Source organism: Lissotriton vulgaris, chromosome 10, assembly GCF_964263255.1.
Source record: "Lissotriton vulgaris chromosome 10, aLisVul1.2, whole genome shotgun sequence".
Lineage (NCBI taxonomy): Eukaryota > Metazoa > Chordata > Amphibia > Caudata > Salamandridae > Lissotriton > Lissotriton vulgaris.
This window is the reverse complement of record NC_141698.1, coordinates 1,027,335,640-1,027,358,574: the sequence shown is the minus strand read 5'-3', so window position 1 is coordinate 1,027,358,574 and position 22,935 is coordinate 1,027,335,640. Positions and strand designations below refer to the sequence as shown.

The following is a 22,935-nucleotide window of genomic DNA, read 5'->3' as shown; positions in this document are numbered from 1 at the left end:
AATTGGTTTTGTATAGCGCATAAATCACCAAAGGTCTCATAGCGCTGCAGAAACAATCAGATAAAGAGGAAGAAGGAAAGTATGGAACATCTTGGTCAATTTTTCTAAATGATTTATGATTAGGATCACATCTGATGGATAAAGCTAGTGCGTTCCAAGTGGCGGGGCCAATTTTAGAGAAACTTCTGTCTCCATTTCTGACTGTTCGGACTTTAGGGACTGTTAAAAGATGTTTATTGATGATCTAAGAGTTCTTCCTGGACAGTAACCTCGGAGCTTTTGCATCAGGTACTGTGGACCCTGTCCATACAAAGATTTATGGACCAGGCAGCAAACTTTGAATTTAATGCGTTTTCTGATTGGCAGCCAGTGAAGTTTTTTCAGACATGGGGCTGAAGGGGTGCGGTGTGGAAGATCAAGGGTCAGCCTGGCCGCCGCATTCTGAAGAGTCTGAAGCTTGGTTAAGAGGCTTTCATTAACGTCCACCAGCAATGAGTTGCCATAATCCAAACGACTGATATGAGCCCCTGGACAAGGGGTTTACGTGATGCCAGCGGTATCCATTTAAAGACCTTTCTGAGGTTGCGCATCAGTCCAATGCTTGTATGCACGGTTTTATTTATATGGCAAGCCATGGTCAGTTTATGGTCAATGGTTATACCAAGGTTTCTGATGGTGTTTTTTGGTGCCGGACACGAACCCAGAGACGTAGGCCACCATTCTTCTGACCAGATTATGTTTGCCCTACCAAATAAAATGATTTCGGTTTTTCCGGCATTCAGCATGAGGTAGTTATTTGTCATCCATTCTTGAATTGACACCATACACTGTTTAAATCTGTGTTTGGTGTCTATGATATTAGGGCCGAGAGTAATTAGGATTTGGGTATCGTCGGCATATGAAACCGTATCGAACCCATGATCTTTAATTATCTTGGCTAATGGAAATAGGTAGATATTGAATAACGTTGGGCTCAATATAGAGCCCTGCGGATCGCCTTTGTCATTTTCAGCATGGTCAGATGAAAAAGGGCCAATTTTAACTCTAGATTTTCTTCCCGAGAGGTAGCTCTGGATCCACCTGTGGGCTAGACCCTCGACACCAATCTCATGCAGCCTTTCCAAAAGGATGCTGTGTGAGATGGTGTCGAAGGCCGCCAACCGGTCAAGCAAGATCAGAATGGCTGATTGTTTCGCATCCATTGCCATGCGGATGTTACCTACTACCTCCAGGACGGCAGTCTCCGTACTGTGGGCGGCCCTAAAGCCTGACTGACGGATCTAATAATTTATTATCTTCTAGATGTTCAGTTAATTGTTTATTAATAAGTGACTCCATCATCTTACCTAAAAAAAGGCAAGAGAGAGATGGGACGGTAGCTAACAGGTTGTTTGGGATCAGCGTTATTTCTTTTAAAAATAGGTCTTACTGTGGCTTCTTTCCAGATTGCTGGAAAAGTGGCTTGAACTAGTGATAGGTTAAAAATTTAACTTAATTCAGTGATTAAGGCTGGAGCAATTTTAGCTAAAATTTGAGCTGACGCTGGATCGCTAGGAGAGCCAGACTTAGTTTTCCTCATTATGTCTCCAATCTTTCCTCAGATATGGTGTTAAATTCTTTTAGAGTCTTATGTGAGGGTATAGGTTCAGTGTGTTCAGAATTATCAATGGTTGGGGCCCTGGTAGAAATGTTTGTAGCAGGAAAAGAGTTATGTATATCATTAATTTTATCTCTAAAGTAAAAGGAAAGTGTATCGACCCATTCTTGGGATTCCATGATAGGGGGTTGACAGGCTGAAGGGTTCGTAAATTCCCTTACTATTGAATAGAGTTTTTTGTGTGAATTTCCAGCTAGGTTAATTTTCGTTCCCAGATAGGTTTTCTTTGCTAGTGCTATCTGGGCCATATACTCTTTATGTAGAATCTTATATTAGATACTGTATGCTCAAATCCAAAGGTATAGCTATAGGACTAGGTACAGCAGCAAATTCAAGACCTGGTTACATTGCTGCTCATAATTCCGGACCAGAAGACAAATGCTTCAAGTTTAAAGTGATATAAAGAAAAAACCCTTTGTCATTTAATATTTATGTGCTGTGGAAAGAGGCTGCAGTCTTGTTAATGCTCATTCTTGCGTAATCAGACTATTTCTTGGAAACCTTAACACATGTTTGTGCCATGAGCCCATCTGAACAAGCTTTGCTATCGTTACCATTCAGTGCTGTGTGGAGACTCTATTTCTTTCAAGTGGAGATCGAAGAATAACTTTCTAACCTTCTGTGAGGATTTCGTAAGGAATTGAAAGTTTGTGGTTAGTTCTGTATGGTGACATTGCGGACAAGCCCATTACATTACATGCATATCTTGTCGTGATTGCGCGAGGACGGGAACAACAAACTACTAAAATGGCCGCCAGTCTTTAATGCGCATGTGGGGGAATAGGTCGAACGAGTTAAAACCCAGCCTTTCGCAAGCAGCAGCGCTTCGTTTTCTAGCGCTTTGGAAACTTTCCAGTCTCACCTGTTGTCTTCCGGGTTGTCGCGCTTGTCGCGTTTTACTCGGGTTGTGTTAGGCGTGTTTCCAGGCGTCTTCTCCCAGCTCTTCTGTGGACTTCGTTCCTGTTGTGGCGTCTCCTCCTGGCATACCTGCGGACTTCGAACCTGCAATTATAAAAGAGAATGAAAGACCGAATAAGACTACGCAGCATTTTGGTTTACATGGTAACAGCGCTCCTGCGCTGCCATGTTATTTCTTATTATTTGCTTCACTTACCTGATTCTGGGCTCTTGCGCTGTGAGGACCAGCTCTTTTCTTTTTTGGAATCTAAAAAGAAGCATGGAGGGCATTAATATTACCTGAATTTAAGGAGTATGTATTTTGCATCATTTAAATTGTTAAAGAGTTACTAGGGGGATTGTTTTTTCATGCTACTCTAAGAGAATAGCACCAGATACTGCTCTAACCACTGTTACATGTTACCACCCAGTTTACTGAAGAAGGGAAACCTTAAGGTAGGGGATCAAGAAAAACAACAAGATATAAAAGCAAGTAGATTTATATTTCTTTCCTCTAACTTATGTGCTGAGACTCTCCTGCCTACAGCCCATTGCCTTATCCAGACGGGTCCTGTGATTTTGAGTGACAACGTGGAATTTCTTCCCCTTTATTCCTTGGTTTTTTTCCCTTCTTCCCTGGGTTACCATTGCCTCCTTGTTGCCTTGATAGTGTCTGGAGCAATAGGTGATTTGGGGATGTTGTGGACCTTACTTCAAATCCATGACGTTCCTGTGGAAACATAGGTGAGAATCTTATGTCTGACTTGAAAAGGGGCCTGTAAATTCAATGCTACTGGTGAGCCTGCAACACTTATTGTGCCACCCTCTTAAGTTGCCCTGTAAAACATAGCATGTCTCAAGTCTGCCATTGCAGCCTGCCAGCAGTTTTACACTGCCAGCATTTTATTTCGATTATTAAAAATCATAAAAAGACAATCATGAACATATATACAAATATATACACATAGTTAAATACAGTGTAAGTAGGATGTACATAGATCACAATACGTTCAGATGTCCGTTTACATAAAAACACACTTTCATTAAAAATCAAACTAAAAACATTATTTACACTACAGATAATTCCTAAGGACATAATATACATTTCATCACTTAAAACAACTGGGAAGCCTGCTCTTGTCATATTTATATCCAAAGTGCTAAGTGCCAGGAAGACAAGGGAAGACTAAAGATTTCTTTTTCCGAACAGCAGCCACCAGAAAGCTCGCAACACAAAACATGACCCGAGGACAGCTTAACATTTGTAAGTATAAGAGAGCTGGTCTGACTTGTATAAAGCCAGCCTCATTCAACAATGGTAACAAGTATTTGTCTCTCATTTCTTTATAAAAGTCACAAAACATGACAAAATGTAGCGTATCCTGATTTGAAAAGTTGTCACATTTACAAGGGTTACAGGCTTCCGGCTTGCCCCAGGATGGAAAATCACCCAGAGTTAAAAATATCATATCAAAACGAAACCTCGTTAGGAGCTGTCTATGAAAGGGGCGATTCACAATAATCAGATAAGGTTCAGTTGATGGCGATGTTGATAGTAAAAAATTTGCCCTTACAGAAACTTTCTTAAGCTCCTGCTCCTCTCTTTCCATACTGAGCATGTTCAGGAAGTGTACCTTTATCCACCCAACGTCCTCTTTAGTAATACAGTTGGGGGTGGTATAGATCTCAGGGCGTCCTAGTTGCGTAAACATTGTTTTAAGATACGACAACCAAGGGATAGAAATAGCCCTGTCTAGTGCAATACAGTCCGTCAGGATTTGGTGGTTTAATGATATTTCCTGATTAAGCCAGGTCTTAGCCCAGCAAATGAGAGGTGCCAATCTGAGATGGTCCGTCACATATCCTACTCCCAGCTCAGTATGCACTGAGTAAGTAGGAGAGGAATGTGGAAGACCCAGCAATGATCTTAAGAACTTATTTTCACATGATTGGATTTTAGTGTGGGCGGTGTATCCCCAAATACAAGAGCCATATGTCGCTATAGCAAGACATTTGGATTTGTAGATGTTAAGAAGAGCCTTAATTGGTTTCGCTCCTAATTGTTTTGCAAATGCCAACACAGCAGAGGATGACCTAGTGAGCGCATTACTTTTTTGGAGCTGTTGAGGTCTCCATGACCCCCTTTGGTCAAATAAAACCCCTAGGTATGTAAACATTGGGACCCTGGAAATAGCCTTATAATTACAGAGAAAAATTTTCTTTGTTCGCGGTCCACAATGTTTACCTACCACCATGACATGTGATTTTTTGATGTTGACTTTTAAATCCAGGGACTCCATGAACTCACCAAAGGAGTCCAATAGTCTTTGCAGACCATTTCCCGTCCTTGCAAGAAGAACCGCGTCGTCCGCATAGAGGAGGACCGGTATCAAAGAGTCCCCTATATGCGGCACATCCTTGGTCACTTGCATAAGGCACCCCCCCAAAGCATTAATATACAGAGTAAATAGTAGGGGGGCCAGAATGCAGCCCTGTCTCACGCCCCTCCTAGAGCTAAAATGGCTTGTGACCCTTCCTTCATGATTTACTCTAACTGTTGCGGATAGATCAGAGTGGAGAACCGCTAGGAAGTTTACTAATGCAGGATCAACACCAATTTCTATTAAGATGGTCCACAGTTTTGACCGATTGACTAAGTCAAATGCTGAGGAGAGGTCCATAAATCCCAGAAATAAGGACCCCTCCTTGGCTACCGTGTACTTGCCAATCAAGAGCTGGAGATTTAAGCACTGATCCAGAGTACTTCTGTTACTCCTAAAACCATATTGGAAGTCAGACAGGACCCCCCTGCCGTCTAACCACTCCCTAAGTCTCCCTAACACGACCCTCCCCAAGATTTTCACGGATGAGTGTATCAGGGAGATGGGGCGGTAACAGGTGGGGTCCCCTCTGTCCCCCTTTTTGAACACCGGCACAATGACTGAGGTCAGCCAAGAACCAGGGACCCTGCCAACAATTATAGCATTAAATACGTTACATAAAATACCAGCCCAAAATTGGGGGAAATGGCCATAAAAGTCAGCTGGCACCCCGTTGGGACCCGGTGCTTTATTTTTTGACATGTCCCGTATGGCCTTTTCAACCTCCGTCTTTTCAAAAATAATGGGTGTTCCTGCAGGGTTAGGAATATATTCCTGTCCCAGTGAGCAAGAGTCCAGCTCATAAATCCCCCTGAAGTGTGTTAACCATTTTTATCAGGGATGACACAGTCAAGCGCCGAGTTACTGTCCTCCGAGAAGAATTAATGGTTAACAGTAGACCAAAATTTACTACTGTCACGCAATACTTCAACAGAGAGGAGTTTTTCCCAAGCCTCTTCCTTAATTTCTTTCTTCCGAGCCTCAATTGACTTTTTATATTCTTTCCTTAAGGCCCGGACTACTTCCTTATTTCTTGGTTTGCGCTTAAGCTCCTTAAGTAGGGCGCTATGGGCTTGTGAACAGTTTTTGTCGAACCACCTTTCCACCTTAGCTGAAGTTTTCCCTTTTTTTAACCTCAGGTCATCGGCAACCTGCTGACAAATAGCGGTATAAGCCTCAATTATAGCGGTGCTATGGGCGGACGAGTCAAGACAGGTACCCAGAAGATCATTAGTCTTCCTAAAGAAGTCGTCATAAAATTCCTCAGGGACCACCCTTGACCACCTCAACCTCCTACCCTGATCCTTAGCTCTCAAGGGTCCCAGTTCCAGATTCAGTGAGTCTCGTGGGCCTCTTCCTTCCTCCAAATCTAGGCGCACCTCCAAAGTAACCGGATTGTGGTCACTAAAGGCAGATAAAATGGCTTTATATGACAACGAGCACGACAGGACCCAATGTGAGACGAATATATAGTCAATCACCGATCCATGTTCAGATCCCTTGAAGGTTATGGTCCTGTCACCTTCTTCATTTACCTCCGGCTCGCTTAAATTCATGGAGGCTAAAAATTCTTCCAAGGCGTTACCATGTATATTATGCTCAAAATGTGAGAGCACCACGCCCGGGGGCCCAAAATCATCTTCTATTTGACAGTGTAACTCACATAAATGTGTATTAAAATCCCCCATTAAAATAGTTTCAAAAATTAAATTGTGTTTAGCTTTGTAATCTGACAAAAAAATTTCTAGAAAAATAGCCCATCTGCCAAGCCTAAAACTCACTTTTTAATAAATACAAGTCATCCGTAAGGTAGGCCCAAAACAGCCGATAGGACACATTGTTATTAAAATGTTAGACCTGTCCTAATAGTGAAAAACTCTTAAACTCATTCTGCACTACTGCAAGACCTACCTCTCCCATAGGATAATCTTATTACATTTAAGAAGTGCAAGCGTTTGATTGGGAGTTGGTAGGAATGTCATGTTTGTGTCTGAGGAATTGTAATTTAAAATCCTCTTTAATGGTAAAGTCTGATTTGAAGTCACAATTTTAAAAATGCTACTTTAAGAAAGTTGTGTACAGAAAAAGGGGGTTTAGGCCTATTTTGTTTGTCAGCAAGGCTAGGCCACTGCAAAATAAACAGTCACCACAGAATACCAGTACTGACACAACTTCTCAGAATTATTTTTGTTTCTCAGATCATGGCTGTTTAGTTAACATGATCGAATTGTTTATATTAACTAGTGGTTCAAACAGTTGTTTCAGCCAATGTTTTTTAAAGCATCAACACAACGGTTGTTGGCGCACACGTTCAAAAATGCTTTTTTTCACATATTGCAAACAATACCTTAACACGATATACAAGACCTGGGTTGCCACAGCAACACAAGAAAAAAAGGAATAACAGTGCAAGAACATATCCCAGTTCCAACAATTTTCAAAAAGCAGCAAGCAGCAAGTAACTCAACAAATATTTTAGGCTCACTTTCGGTTGTATAACACACCAGGGGTCATGCTAAACTAGTTCTGTTAATTTGGGGGCTTGACCAAGGCGCCTTCCAACTCAGTCCAACACAGTAACCTTAGGGTCCCCTTTAAAGTCACATTATTTTTTGCAGAAACGGAAGAGGGCCTCCCTGGTGGTATGTTGGTTTGCGCGTTTCGAACCCCTTAACTTATTTTAGGGTTCTTAGCGGAGCATCAAACTGAGGAAACTGTGATTGACATTTAGAAAGTTGGCATTTTTGAGGCCTGGCCCTTTGGTGCCTGTTCATAGGTCACATGACTAGGTGAGAGTAACAGATGGCCTTTTGTATATTATTCCCAGACAGCCACACAATAGAGGGTATAGGTGTGCCTGGATGGGCCTTCTCAGGCATGTTGGAGGGGCACAGACCTGTGCTCAGCCCCACTTTTGATCACCAATAGGCTGGATCCTGCTTAAAGGATTTCACGCTAGGCAGGCTGGGGCTAGGGCTGCAATATAGAAACTTCCAGACAATTCTGAGAAGGCATCAGGTATAAAAAGGGGACTGTCAAACCCACTCTTCAGATCACGTCTGGATGTGTGGAAGACTCAGAAGGACTGCTCTGCTGATGGAAGGACCGCCTATATGCTCTGCTTGCTGGATAACTGGGGAAGAAGGACTGGACCTGCACCTTGAGCCCTGGACCACCAGAGTGACTCCAAAGGTTGGTTGGTTGGCTGGCTCTTAATCAAAGCCCCTGAGACAGAAAAGGCTCTGATCATCTTTAACATGTACCTGGACTTTGGCTGCTGAGTCCTAACCCCCAACTGGTCCCTTAGAAGTGGGGATAAAGGAGCTTTGTTTTAGAAGCTATGGTCCCCATCAGAACCGACCCCTACTGACGAAGCCCTCGCTGCTCTGCTTTGCAGCCGACGCAGTGCAATGCAACTCAACGCAGGACCCTGCAATGCTCCTCGGAACTGTCGCTACACAGCGCAATGCCCCATATAAAAGACATAAGGTACAATTCTCAGCGGGCTTAACCTGGTCCCTATATTTTGCCTGTGCTCCACCATGATCGGCCTGAACGTGTAACTTGGTCATAGTCTGGTGGGACCTGATAACCATAGTTGGCACTTTGTGTTTTAAAGCATTATTTTTACCTAAACCTTTAAAAATGTTTTCCTTGGTTCTACTAATTGGATTTTTGTTGCTTTTGTGTCAAATAACTTATTAAAATTTTCTCTATTTTTCTAAATTGGTTTCGGACTTTTCTCTTGTTCTGTATTCACTTTATTATTGTTTGTGTGCTGCATAAATACTTTCCCCAAGGCCTCTAAGTTAAACCTGACTGCTTTTGTGTCAAGCTACCCGAGCGTTAAGCACAGGTTAATTTAGTGACCGTTTGTGGTTCATCCTGACAGGGATTGTGGCTTTTGCTTGAGAAGGGCTTATACTCCCAACAATCCAATCTCTCACCTATAGCCACACATCTTTCATTCCTGTTTTCTTACTCTCATTGCAAATTATGCAGGCTGTTTCTCTTCTTCATTAAGCCGCGTCAACCTGTGGCAAACAAGACACTGATCATTGTGGATGTGAGTTTGACTATAACGTCCTGCATCGGTTAAACCATAATTACACTCTTTTGGCTTTCTGTGACTTCTGGGACAAATACGTCTATAGAAAATCTACCTATATTTGTCTTCACCATCATATTGAGCCATTATATTGGTTGGTATGGTACGTATCAATCAATCAATCAATCATAACACTTGTATAGTGCACTACTCACCCGGAAGGTTCTCAAGGCGCTTGGGGGAAGGGGGCATCTACTACTCGAACAGCTAGGTCTTGAGTTGTGTCCTGAAGGAGAGGTGGTCCTGGGTCAGTCGAAGGTGGATGGGGAGGGAGTTCCATGTCTTGGCCGCCAGGTAGGAGAAGGATCTGCTTCCTGCGGTGGCTCTTCGGATGCGTGGTATGGCGGCGAGGGCGAGGCTAGCGGATCGGCGTGTGGAAGGTCAGGTGGACGTTGAGGTACTTGGGGCCCAGGTTGTGGAGAGACTTGTGTGCGTGGGTGAGGAGCCTGAATGTGATCCTCTTGTTGACTGGGAGCCAGTGCAGGTTCTTCAGGTCGCCGGAGATGTGGCTGTGTCGAGGGATGTCTAGGATGAGTCGGGCGGAGGCGTTCTGGATGCGTTGTAGTCTTTTCTGTAGCTTGGCTGTGGTTCCGGCGTAGAGGGTGTTTCCATAGTCCAGCCGGCTGGTGACGAGGGCCTGGGTGACAGTCTTCCTGGTTTCGATCGGGATCCATCGGAAGATCTTGCGGAGCATGCGGAGGGTGTGGAAGCATGATGAGGAGACGGCGTTGACTTGTCTGGTCATGGAGAGGGAGGAGTCCAGGATGAAGCCAAGGTTGCGTGCGTGGTCTGTCGGCTTGGGGGCGGTGCCCAGGGCAGGGGGCCCCCCAGGAGTCGTCTCAGGCGGAGGGTGATGGTCCAAGTATGAGGACTTCCGTCTTGTCTGAGTTTAGTTTCAAGCGGCTGTTCTTCATCCACTCTGCGACGTCTTTCATCCCTTCGTGGAGGCAGGTTCTGGCAGTGTCGAGGTCTCTGGTGAGGGAGATGATGTTGAGGTTGTGTTGGCGTGCGATGGCTGCAAGAGGTCTCATGTACACGTTGAAGAGGGTGGGGCTGAGTGATGATCCTTGCGGGACGCCACAGATGACTTCGGTGGCCTCGGAACGAAACGGGGGGAGGCGGACTCTGTGTTCTTCCAGCTAGGAACGAGATGATCCACTTCAGTGCCTTCTCTTGGATGCCGGTGTTGCTGAGGCGTTGGACTAGGGTGCGGTGGCAGACAGTGTCGAACGCTGCGGAGAGGTCCAGGAGGATGAGTGCCGCTGTTTCCCCGTTGTCGAGAAAGGCTCGGATGTCGTCGGTGGCTGCGATGAGGGCGGTCTCAGTGCTGTGGTTGGCTCTGAAACCGGACTGCTAGGGGTCGAGGGATCCATTCGTCTCGAGGAAGGCGGCAAGCTGTCTGTTGGCGATCTTCTCGATGACTTTGGCAGGAAAGGGCAGGAGCGGGATGGGGCAGAAGTTCTTGAGGTCGGTGGGGTCCGCTGTTGGTTTCTTCAGTAGGGCGCTGAGCTTGGCATGCTTCCAGCTCTCCGGGAAGGTGGCGGTGTTGAAGGAGGTGTTGATGACGTCTCGGAGTTGGGGTGCGATGGTGGAGTCGGCCTTGTTGAAGATGTGGTGGGGGCAGGGGTCAGTCGGAGATCCGGAGTGGATGGTGTTCATTGTGCGGGCTGTGTCTTCGGTGGTCACTGCGGTCCAGGTGCGGAGGGTGGCAGTGGGGTGCGTTGGTTCGAAGGTAGGGTGCGAGGATGGTGTGTCGAAGCTGTTGTGGATGTCGGCAATCTTGCGGTGGAAGAAAGAGGCGAGGGCGTCGCAGAGGTCTTGTGAAGGGGTGATGTTGAGTGATTCCGTTTTCTAGACGGACCATTCTATCATAGAATTCGCAATAAATGGATCTCAGATCCCGGCGACCCGCCCAGGCAAGATGAAAAAAAGCAGACCATGGAATAAAATCACCATGCCAGCTTTTAGTAAATCCTTTTCCCCTCCTCCAATTTCCCAATGTACCAATCCTAGTCTAGCCGCCATGGAATTTGAATCGGCTATCACCACTGCGCTAGATGATATAGCACCTATGCGCACCACTAAGCCTCCTAGAAATAATTCTCCCTGGTTTACGCCAGAGCTTAAGCAAATAAAATATTCCACTAGGATGGCAGAGCGAAAATGGCGACAGACAAAAAGCGCCCAAGACAGGGAAATATATAAAGCGGCTCATAGGCAGTACATGAAGGACATTGCCGAGGCCAAAAAAGTCTACCTAGGCAATAGGATCACCCTAGCAGCAAACTCTCAACGAGAACTGTTTAATATAGTTAAGGAGTTCACTACACCCCCAGGCACACAGCCGGCACCCCCTGATTCCAAGAACTGGGTGGAATCCGTAGCCTCCTACTTTCATGAGAAAATAAACGAAATTCACAAACGGTTTCCCCAACCAACGACAGAGGATGAGGCCAGCACCCCTCATACCACAAGGCAAAACTCCCTCGATACCCACGCTAACACGCTGAAACAGTTTTCACTCCTGACCGAAAAAGATGTGAACCAAACTCTGCTGAAAATGAAATCTGGAGCACCGGGAGACCCTGCCTCGCCACAAGTCATATCCAAAATCTCCCCAGTTCTGATCCCCACCTTGACCAACATTTTCAACCAATCAATACAGCATTGTGTTGTCCCCAACCACTGGAAGGAAGCTATAATTAGGCCCATACTGAAAAAACCCACAGCTGACCCAGATCAATTTGTAAACTATAGGCCCATCTCCCTTTTACCACTCTTTAGGAAAGTCATGGAGACCCTAATCCACAAACAGCTTATTGCCCACTTGGAGTCTAATAAACTCCTTGATCCATCTCAATCCGGTTTCAGGGCATGCCACAGCACTGAAACGGCCCTGTTGGAGATCGTGGACAACATAAGGCTGTCCTTGGACTCAAAAAATCAGCCATCCTGATACTATTGGACCTATCTGCGGCCTTCGACACCATCTCGCATCGCGTTCTGTTAGAGCGTCTTGCCGAGATTGGTGTAGAAGGAAACGCTCTCAAATGGATATCAAGTTACCTTGGAAACAGGCGATCAAGGGTCCAACTAGGCCCCCACACCTCTATCTCCAACAATAATGATAAAGGTGTCCCGCAGGGATCTATTCTAAGCCCGACCCTTTTTAACGTTTATGTTTCCCCCTTGGCCAAGATCATCAGAGAAAATGGTTTTGGGACTATATCCTATGCTGACGACACTCCGATCCTCGTCACCATCAGCCAAAACCATGATGACGTAAAAAATAGGTTCAAAAACTGTATGACTAATATACAAGAATGGATGACTAGAAACTACCTGATGATGAACGCAGGGAAGACCGAAGTCATGCTCTTTGGCAAAGCTGACCAGATCTGGTCATCGGACTGGTGGCCAGACTCCCTTGGCGCCTGCCCAGTCCGTAAGCCATACGTCAGGAACCTGGGAGTAATTCTAGACCACAAGCTTACCATGTCTGAGCACATAAAAAAAACAGTGGGAAGTAGCTATGGCCAGATGCGTAGCCTGAGGAAGATCTTTAAATGGATCCCACTCTCAGCACGCATGCCCCTAGTCCAGGGACTTGTTGTCAACAGGATGGACTATGGGAACGCCCTGTTCTCGGCCATCAACCAAACACTACTGAACCGATTACAGGTCCTTCAAAACACAGCCGCAAGGCTGGTATTAGATCTACCTCCCCGCACCCCCTCAGCAGCATGTCTCAGATCACTGCACTGGCTCCCCGTACAAAAGCGTATAAAGTTCAAGCTCTGCTGCCTAGTCCATAAGGCAGTAAATGGACATGGACCTGCTTATCTTGAACAGAATCTCAAAGCTCATATCCCAAACAGGACACTACGCTCCTCCAGTAAAGCCTTTCTCTCCGTTCCCAGAGTCCGAACAGTCAGAAACGGAGACAGAGCTTTCAGCAAAACCGCCCCAGAAGCATGGAATTCCCTCTCCATCCCACTGAGAGAAGAGCCAGATCATGTCAAATTCAGAAAACTACTAAAAACCTGCCTTTTTAATCTCTATCTTATCGAGCCCCCGACCCCCTGAATCTATTGAGTTTTAAGGATCCTTGTCAGCTGCCAGCTCTCTGAGACCTTCGGGTGATTTACGCGCTATACAAGTGAAATAAAATGGAGAAAAAAAAATGGAAATGGTTGTTGTTGCCGGTGCTGGGGTTGGAGAACTCCTTGAAGATGCTGAAGAGTTCCTTGTTGTCGTGGGCGTTGGTGTCCAGTCGATCCTTCAGTGATTTCTTCTTGGTGGTGCGGATGAGCTGGTGGTGCTTGCGGGTCGCGTGTTTGAGGGCGGTCATGTTGTCCGTGGTCCGGTCGAGGAGCCAGTCTTTCTCAAGGGTGCGGCAAGTCTTCTTGGAGTCCTTGAGTTCGTCAGTGAACCAGGGGGCCATCTTGCTTCTGGGTTTGCTGGGGGGGTTCTTCAGTGGTGCGAGGTTGTCGGCGCAGGCGGTCAGCCATTGCGTGAAGTTGCGGGCTGCTTCGTTGGGGTCCGATGTACTGGCAGGAGGGTTCTGGCTGAGGGAGGAGGTGAGCTGGTCGGCGGTGATCTTGCTCCATCTCCTGTGAGGAACCTGTTGCGGTGGTGGTGGGTGGTGGTTTTTCTGAAGCTGAAGTGGACGCAGCTGTGGTCGGTCAAGTGGAGTCCGGTGGAGTGGCTGAAGGTGATGTGCTTGCTGGATGAGAAGACGGGGTCAAGCGTGTGGCCGGCGTAGTGGGTGGGGGTGTTGACCAGTTGCTTGAGTCCGAGGTTGTCGAGCAGGGTGACGGTGTTGCGGTCCTTGTTGTTCTCCAGGTGGAAGTTGAGGTCCCCTTGGAGGATTTAGTCGGCGGAGCGGAGGGCGTGTGGGCTGATGAAGTCCTTGATGTCTTCGCTGAATTGTGTGCGTGGTCCCAGGGGTCTGTAGATGAGGGTGCCTCTGAGGGTCGTCTTTGGGTCTGTGTGAATCTGGAAGTGGAGGTGCTCGGCGGCGGCGAAGGTGTCGTTGGAGTCGGTTGTGATGCGGATGGTGTTCTTGTGGATGATGGCGATGCCTCCTCCGGTCTGGTTGACGCGGTCCTTCCTGACGATCTTGTATCCATCCGGGATGGCGATGGCGATGTCAGGGGCTGAGGAGGCGTTCATCCATGTTTCAGTGAGGAAGGCGACGTCAGGTGATGTTGTGTCGAGGAGGTTCCAGAGTTCGACGGTGTGTCTGTGGACGGAGCGGGTGTTGAGCAGGATGCACTTGAGGTCGTTGCTGGGAATTGGCTTGGCGGGCGCGGTGCATGTTCGGAGGCAGGTAAACTTGCAGGTGAAGGGTCCGTGGAAGAGTTTCGGGGCGGCCCGGCAGCAGGCGGGGTTCCGGCCGGTATTGAGTGCGTTGAGGGCGGCGGCGTCGTAGATCTGTCGGGTCGTCTTGCGTCGGTGGGGGCCAAGGGTCCTGGCACTGGGCGCGGTCCAGGCGCGGACGGGCGCAGACGGGCTTACCTTTGGCGCGCCTTCGGCGCACAATCGGCGCACCCGCTGCGCTTGACCGCTGCGCGTATGCGCGGTCGCCATTTATGGCGAAGTGGGAGGGAGGGAGGAGCAGCTGCGAGGCGGGAGCGGGGAGGGCACAAAAACAATAGGGGGCGTGGCCGCTTTGGATGGCGGCGGGGAGCGGGGCGGGCACAGGGGGGACAGACACAGCAACAGCAACGAAGCCTGGCAGTGGCACAATACAAAAAGGCAAATAAAGCAGTTAATGGAGGAAATAACCAATGTTAGACAGGGAATTCACAAAACTCGCACAACCCACGCTCGAGAAATACTGCGGAGGGTCTGGGAGCAGAGAGGTAGTCCCAGCGAGGCTGCGGGTGGCAGAGGGCGAGGGGCACACACACAGCTGGTGGTCGTGCGGCGCGGGGGTGTCCTGGGACAGGTCACACTCACCTGCCCCAAGTAAGGAATGTGTTCAGTGAGTGAATGGATTCATTGCTACTTCAAAAGAGCTAGTGCACTTTGTGGTCTTCCTTTTCTGGTATGTCGAAGAAAGTCATTTGAGGAGCATCCTGTGAAGTACTCAGCACAGTTAAGTTTTGCAGCAGGAGTTGGATTTGTCCTTGCAGTGCTGCGCCACATATCTTTTTGGCATCGCCTGCATCTCGAGCATTTATTATAATTTGCCTTGTAATCAATTTCCCAATAAAGTGCAGTGGTGGACGTTTGTTTATGTGAGAAGAATGAGGTTTTACTTACATAGGGTATTCATGAATACTCATAAAAGCTGAACAAATCTATGACTTGTAGTCCATTAGGCTTGGCATCCTTTCCAAACTGCGACCATCATTCTTACTCCACATTTACCAAAGTGTTTTATATGTTCCGCTTTTGAAATCTTGAATTGAGAGATCCAGATTGTTAATGATCTGCAGGGGGATCTTTTGAAGGCTCCCACTCGATAAGAAAATGGATTTCATGGAGCTAGTGACGGAATGATCAAATTACTGAATTACCTTTAGTATAGTAGGTAATAAAACAGTTTTGCCTTGCCTGTGTTCTGTAAGTAGGAGGTATTGTGGTTCCTGAATTTAGAGGTACTCAATTTCCGAACCTTTGCAAAATCGAATGCAGAATTATGCTTTTAGAAGGGGAATATACTAGCGTCTTCATTTTGGTGTTTTTCTTTTACCTTGCGCTGTAAATGACTGAATACGCCTTCAAGGGCAGTAGCCATTTGCAAATCTACAATGCTGAAAGCTTTCAGAGGAATGATCTGTTTGGTGTATATATTTGAGAAACATAACCCACTCGCAGCAAGCTCGAATTCAACTTCTTTTTGTCTTCAAGGTACTCCGCTTTATGCTGCCCACTTCCGTCCAGGACAGTTTGTGGATATCACTGCAAAAACGTAGGTCAATTTCTTTATATTCTCCTACTAAAATGTCCTACTTTGTTTCCCAGCAACTCATTTTCCAATGTTAGTCACTGTATATGTTCTCCTTCCGTAAAATATTTAGTTTTGTCACACTTTGAAAGCATGTCTTTTAAATTTATTTTAAAAAAATGCAGGGGACCAAATATTTGTAAAATGGCTATCTAGTGATCAGTGTTTTATTTGTCACATAGTTTAGGGTTCAGTTTGCTATGACAACTGCAGGATTCTGCCCTTAGACTTGTTAGTGTACAGTGTCACTTCGACAGCAACAAGGCAATACGCCATTTCGGCCCAATGGTTACCGGACCTACTTCTTTATATTATAAAGAGATTTTATCATTCGGAACCCAGATCACATATTTTGTAGGCTTGGTTGTATTATGTGCTTTGTTATGCTAAGAGTCCATCTTTTTTTATTAATACTTTATGTACTACATGAGTTCTTGAGTTGTAAGGTTAGATAACGTGTAGCATTAAGGAGTATATGTTTTGTTTCCTTTTGTTTTGATGTGGTACCCAGTGTATTCTGTTCTTCCTGTTGATGTGTAAATGTTTGGTATCTTGTGTTTCGTGACTTCTCTCTGTGTTGCTCTGGTCAACGGAATTTGATTATGAGCGAGTGCCCAAAGTGCTTGGGTAGCAGTTGAATGAACTTCCACCTCTGAGCTTGCTGAATAAAAGAACCTACATGAAACATGGACTGTACCCTGCCTCTTCTATATGTACACCTGGAATAGCTGCTTCATGATTTCACAAACACTTAAGCTTGGATGGGTTCCAAACAGGCCACTTCTACTGCCTATGGGCCTTGAGATGCCAGGTGTTGAATTAAGAGATGATGATGTTGCTTGGTTGCAGGTTCAATAGTCATTTGAAGACTCCTTTTGGAATCTGCTGCTGCTGTTATTCGCTTTGTTTTTATGAATTTATAAGCAAATCGTTTTAATGGAATTCAGCAACCCCGTCATGACACTTTTCTTGATTTCACCCAGCAACCATGATTTTCATTCTTACTGAACGTGATGCAGCGACCACACTGGAAGCTCCTAGCACATCCATATTAGTCCGTGATGGGCAACTCACCTGGATTCCAAGTCGCTGAACTTTGAAGCTCGGCTCCTGGCAGCTTGAATCTCCTGCACTCCTATGTTGCCATTTTTAATGGAACACAGGGCAACCACTATAAGCAGCTTCTCAGCTAAATGGAAGCAACCTTTATTTGGATCTGGTTGCCTTTATACATTTCTTCATACCACTGATGAAGGGCTAGAACACTTTGGGAGACATTCTGTGCCTGGTTGGGAAGGAATGAGTTTGTAGTGTGTTGTGGTGTATTGCGTGAAGATAAAAGTGGTGGCGTTATTGTGTCATGTATCACTGCACTCAAGAGTGTAGTGCAGCCAAAAGGAGTGAGAGATGGAATGCTTCATCCAATGGCATTATTGTCTACCGTTAGGAGGGTGTGGGTTGTATAGTGTTTTGAGGCTTTGTCTGAAACTGTGGGCATACTGTTATTGTGTTGCTTAAGTTGTGTATCTATAGATATGCATGGAAAGGGATTGAGAGATGGATGTTTGTTATGATTTCTATCATTCTACTGTAATGGATTATTTCCAGTTCTTGTGCTGGTATGGTTTTTAGTCATCTGCTGTCAACAACGTTGTGGAGAACGTATGTTCTGATGCTAGGTCAGTGTGTCACTAAGTCATCTGTTAGCTACCACCATTAATTCAAGGTAAACTTGCATGATTCTTGCCTTAGCAAAGCCCAAATCCATAATTGTGCTCCCCGTACGGAGAAGGAGGTAATACCACTGCCAGACTTAGAAGTATTGTGGTGTGAACAGAATCATAAATAAGCAGTCCCAGCCTTCAGACAGGGCATACATGTTGTAGCATGCACTCCATGTGATTATTGCTCATTTCAATTCGTCCTCCATTTGAGTACATTTGGAAGCACTGCCAGTGTATTTAAAGAGGTGGGATTGCCTTTTCCCTTTCAATGTCCCACATTATGCATGCTTTTCATAGGGCCTTAAGCTACTGGAGTAAACATGCTGCACCTGGCCAACCACCTGGAACCTAAACACTGTACTTACTCAACTGATAGATCCTCCTTTTGATTTAATTGCCCACTGGACCATTAAACCCTTGACGTTCGCTTGCTTAATCATATTGTCATAGGTTGCTAAACTTTTCTTACTGTGAAATAGTTGTATCTTCAAATACATAGGATCAGAATTATTACAACCGACATACGATTGATTCATTCTCAAGGTAGTCCTAATCCTTCAGTTAGATTAGCACATTGCTTTTTTGTCCCTGTTCTACTATCTTCAGCAGACACAGCACTGCACACACTTGTTACTAGAAGAGCTCTGAGGTATATCATGGACAAAACCAATAGGTTCAGAAGAACACAGCATCTCTTTGTGACTTTATCTCCTCAAAACGTGGCCAGTCCTATCAAGAAGAAGAGTGCTTCCAGCTGGATTGTTCAGTATATGCAACTGCGGTATTTGGTGGTTCACAAGATATTGCACTCTTAAATGCAAGCTCAAATCCAAAGAAAGCAGCATTCTTGACTTTCATTGTTAATCTTTCTGTAGTGGGCATGTTTGGGATCACTTCCAAGGTCCTTTGATTGGTTATACATTTAATAATCATTGCTTTATGTGGATACATGCTACTCAAGAGGCAGCCATGGGCTAAAAAATATTAAGAAATCTGTTGACTACCAATCGTGCTTCTCTCCGTCGTCCACGGGATGCTAACTGGACATTTGGTTGGAAATCATTTCTCTCAATGTGCAACTATAATAGTGTTCTCCAGTGGCGTCCTGTCTTGTGCCAAAGTGGAGTTCGGGCAGGAGGAGGGAGGTGGGGAGGCTTTGGTCACAATTAAAAAAAAAATATATATATATATATATCAGTCTCCCACGCATCGGATCTTCCTGCTTTTGGCTCTGGGGCTGGGCACAACTCCAGCCTGGCCAGGCGCCAATCCTGAAACTGCTCTCGCATGAGAGCAGCTTCCGGATTGGCCTAAGCGTCGGCAGCTTGCGTCCCAGGCAGATTGGAAGCCTATGCCTTCTCTCTCCAACACCAACAACGCAGCTGAGGCTTGAGAGCGCATCACTGTGCATGAGGGGTTTGGTTGGCCTGAGACGGCTGGCCAAACACCTCATGCGCTATGAATGGAGTGCCCACCAATAACCCATCAGAAGTGTCATCCCCTGGGCCCGTCTCTTAGTTTCATCAGAGTCCTGGAGGCGGATCCAGGGGATCAAAATAAAACTGGTTTAAAACACGGTTTACTATCGTTTTATGTAGTGGTGGTGGCGGGGAGGCACTTCTCCGTCCTAATGGAGCAGTCGCCACTGGTGTTCTTGCTGAAAAGAACAAGTTACTTACCTTCGGTAACGATATATCTGTAAGAAACATTAGTTAGTGTTAGATTCCTTACCTTAGAATATCCCCAGGCGTCAGTCTGGATCCGGAAACTTTTGCGTAGCAGTACCCCTGCGCGTCGGTAGGCGTCGTCTGCAGGCGTCCCCTGCGGCTCCGCGTCCGTCGTCGGCGTCGTGCGCCGTGATGACGTCGCTGGAGTATATAGACGCCGCCTCCGCGCGCTGACGTCAGTTCTTTGCACACAGCATTTCCGCGCCAGGAGACGCAGAGCCATGAGAGAACCAACACTGGTGCCATTTGAAACTAGGGCCCTGAAAGGGATGTCCTTAACCCTAGGTATCAGTTCGCAGAACGGGGAGGATGGGTGGGTTCGGTAAGGAATCTAACACTAACTAATGTTTCTTACAGATATATCGTTACCGAAGGTAAGTAACTTGTTCATCTGAAAGAAACACGTTAGTGTTAGATTCCTTACCTTAGAATACATACCCCAGCAATACCAACCCCGGTGGTGGGTCTGCGAACCAATACAATACTACACCAGAAAGTCCTGGAGGACAGAACGGCCAAAGAAGCCATCCCTCCGGACTTGACTGTCCAGGCAGTAGTGCCTCGCAAAGGTGTGCAGCGAGGCCCACGTAGCCGCTTGGCAAATGTCCTGCAAGGGGACTCCCCGGCCCAGGGCAGTGGTAGCCGCTGTGGCCCGAGTGGAATGGGCCCTCAGCCCAACAGGAGGCTCCTTCCGAGCCAAAGAGTAGCACGCTTTGATGCAGAGGACGACATATCGAGAGATGGTTCGTTTACAGACCGCCCGTCCCTTCTTCGCACCCACGTAGCCAACAAACAGTTGGTCATCCACCCGGAACTGGCGTGTGCGATCCATGTAAAATGAAAGCGCACGTTTTGGGTCCAGACGATGGAGCCGCTCTTCATCCTTTGAAGGATGCGGAGGCGGGAAGAAGGAAGGGAGGGTGATGGACTGCCCGATGTGAAAGGCCGAAACAACCTTGGGCAGGAAAGAAGGTCTAGTCCTCAGAACCACCTTGTCAGGATGAATGGACAGGAAAGGAGGTTGGACAGAAAGAGCCTGGAGCTCACTCACTCTCCTGGCAGAGGTGATGGCAACCAGGAAAGCCGTCTTTAAAGTCAGGAGACGGAGAGGGCAAGAATGAAGGGGCTCAAAGGGAGCACACATCAGAAAAGTTAGAACCAGGTTCAAATCCCACTGAGGCATCACAAACGGAACAGGTGGAAACATGTGAGTGATGCCTTTCAAGAATCGAGTTACAATCGGGGATTTGAACAAAGAAGGCTGATCAGGAAGCCTTAAAAAGGCTGAAAGGGCAGAAAGGTAGCCCTTGATAGTGGCCAGAGCAGAGCCCTGCTGGGCAAGAGAAAGAAGAAACAGAAGAACCTCCGAAAGAGGGGCAGAAAGAGGATCCACAGCCTTTGCTGTGCACCATGCCACAAATCTGTTCCACCGACAGGCGTATACCGACTTAGTGGAGGGACGCCTGGCTGCCAGAATAACATCACAGACTTCAGGAGGCAAGTCAAATGGCCTCAACTGCCGCCGCTCAATCTCCAAGCATGGAGGTGGAGACTGGACAGGTTCGGGTGGAGGACCGTCCCCTGCTGCTGCGACAGAAGGTCCTCCTGAAGGGGCAGGCGGATCGGGGGACCGACTGACATGCTAAGTAGCTCGGGATACCAGTATCTTCGAGCCCAGTCCGGAGCCACAAGGATAACTTGGGCCCGGTCGCGCCTGATCTTCTTCAGCACTCTGGGCAGAAGTGGTATAGGCGGAAAGGCGTATAACAGACCGCAACTCCACTCGCGCCGAAAGGCGTCGCCGTGCGAGTGCCGTCTTGGAAACTCCAACGCGCAGAACTGATGACATTGCGCGTTCTCTTCGGTGGCGAATAGATCTAACCAAGGCTCTCCCCATTGCAGAAAGATGCCTTGCGCCACGTCCGAGTTCAGACGCCATTCGTGATCCATCGAGCACCGACGGCTGAGTTCGTCCGCCCTGGCGTTCAGAGAACCAGCCAGGTGTTGAACCGTCAGAGTCACGCCCTGACGTTCCAGCCATTGCCAGAGGCGCAGAGCCTCCTGGCAAAGGGTCCACGACCCCACACCGCCCTGTTTGTTGCAGCACCACATGGCGGTGGTGTTGTCGGTGAACACCTGCACTACACTCCCGTTGACAAAGGGGAGGAATGCCTTCAGTGCCAGACGAATCGCCCGCAGCTCCAACAGATTGATATGGAGCCGGGACTCCGCCGGAGACCAGATGCCTCTGATCTCTGCCTCTCCCAAATGGCCACCCCAGCCCTGGAGGGACGCGTCCGTCACGACAACGTGCTCCGGTTGGGGAAGGGAGAGGGACTTGCCCCTGACCCAATCGCGGTCCGTAAGCCACCACTGCAGTTGTCTCGCAGTGCCCTCCTAGATCAAGACGTGGTCGGACAAGTTGCCCTGATGCTGGGCCCACTGAAACTTCAGGTCCCACTGCAGAGCCCGCATCCGCCACCGAGCGTGATGCACCAGAAGGATGCAGGAAGCCATCAGTCCCAGCAGCCGCAGCGTCAACCTGACCGAAACCCGGGATAGCGGCTGAAAGATGGGAATCAAAGCCTGAATATCCCGAACCCGCCGTTCCGGAGGATAAACCCGAAACTGCGCCGAGTCCAGAACCGCTCCGATGAAAAGGAGCTTCTGAGAGGGACACAGGTGTGATTTCGGCACATTGATGGAGAACCCCAGGTCGTGCAAGAGGTCTGCCGTCATCTGAAGGTGGTGGACGACTGTCTGGGGCGAGCCCGCCTTCAACAACCAGTCGTCTAGGTAGGGGAAGACTGAAACCCCCAACCTGTGCAGATGGGCTGCGACCACCGCCATCACCTTTGTGAACACCCGTGGGGCGCTTGTAAGGCCGAAGGGAAGCACGATAAACTGAAAATGCTCCTGGCCTACCGTGAATCGCAGGTAACGCCGGTGGGCCGGCAGGACGGGGATGTGAAAATAGGCGTCCTGCAAGTCCAACGCTACCATCCAGTCTTGTGGGTCTAGAGCAGCCAAGACCTGAGCTAACGTCAACATCTTGAACTTCTCCTTCCGGAGGAAGCCGTTGACGTTCCTTAGATCCAAGATAGGACGTAGGCCCCCCTTGTCCTTCTTGGGCACCAGAAAGTAGTGGGAATAACAACCACGCGCTACTTCTGGCCCAGGAACGCGCTCGATGGCCCCCTTGGCCAAGAGGGCCGTAACTTCCTCCTGCAGAAGTGTCAAGTGGTCCCCCGACACACGGTGGTTCTGCGGTGGCATGGCTGGAGGAGAGGTCTCGAAGGGGAGGGAGTAGCCCCTTCGGACGATTTGCAGCACCCACCTGTCCGAAGTGATCGTGCGCCAGTGAGAGTGGTGATGGCGAACCCTGCCACCCACTGGCGTCACATGGGGCCGAAAGCACGGACTAGGAGGATTTTGGGGTAGATGCTGCGGGGGAAGGTGTGGTCTGACCCCGCCGTTGTCCCC

At 47.6% G+C, this 22,935-nt stretch overlaps 1 protein-coding gene across 1 annotated transcript in view; it reads left to right on the top strand.

Annotated features, from left to right (window-relative positions):
- MRPL3 (mitochondrial ribosomal protein L3) overlaps positions 1–22,935 on the top strand; it is a 271,984-nt gene that overhangs the window by 97,980 nt on the left and 151,069 nt on the right. The window contains exon 6 of the mRNA XM_086942066.1: positions 15,905–15,965. Coding sequence (XP_086798192.1) covers positions 15,905–15,965 — 61 coding nt within the window. The remainder of the gene's footprint in view (positions 1–15,904; positions 15,966–22,935) is intronic.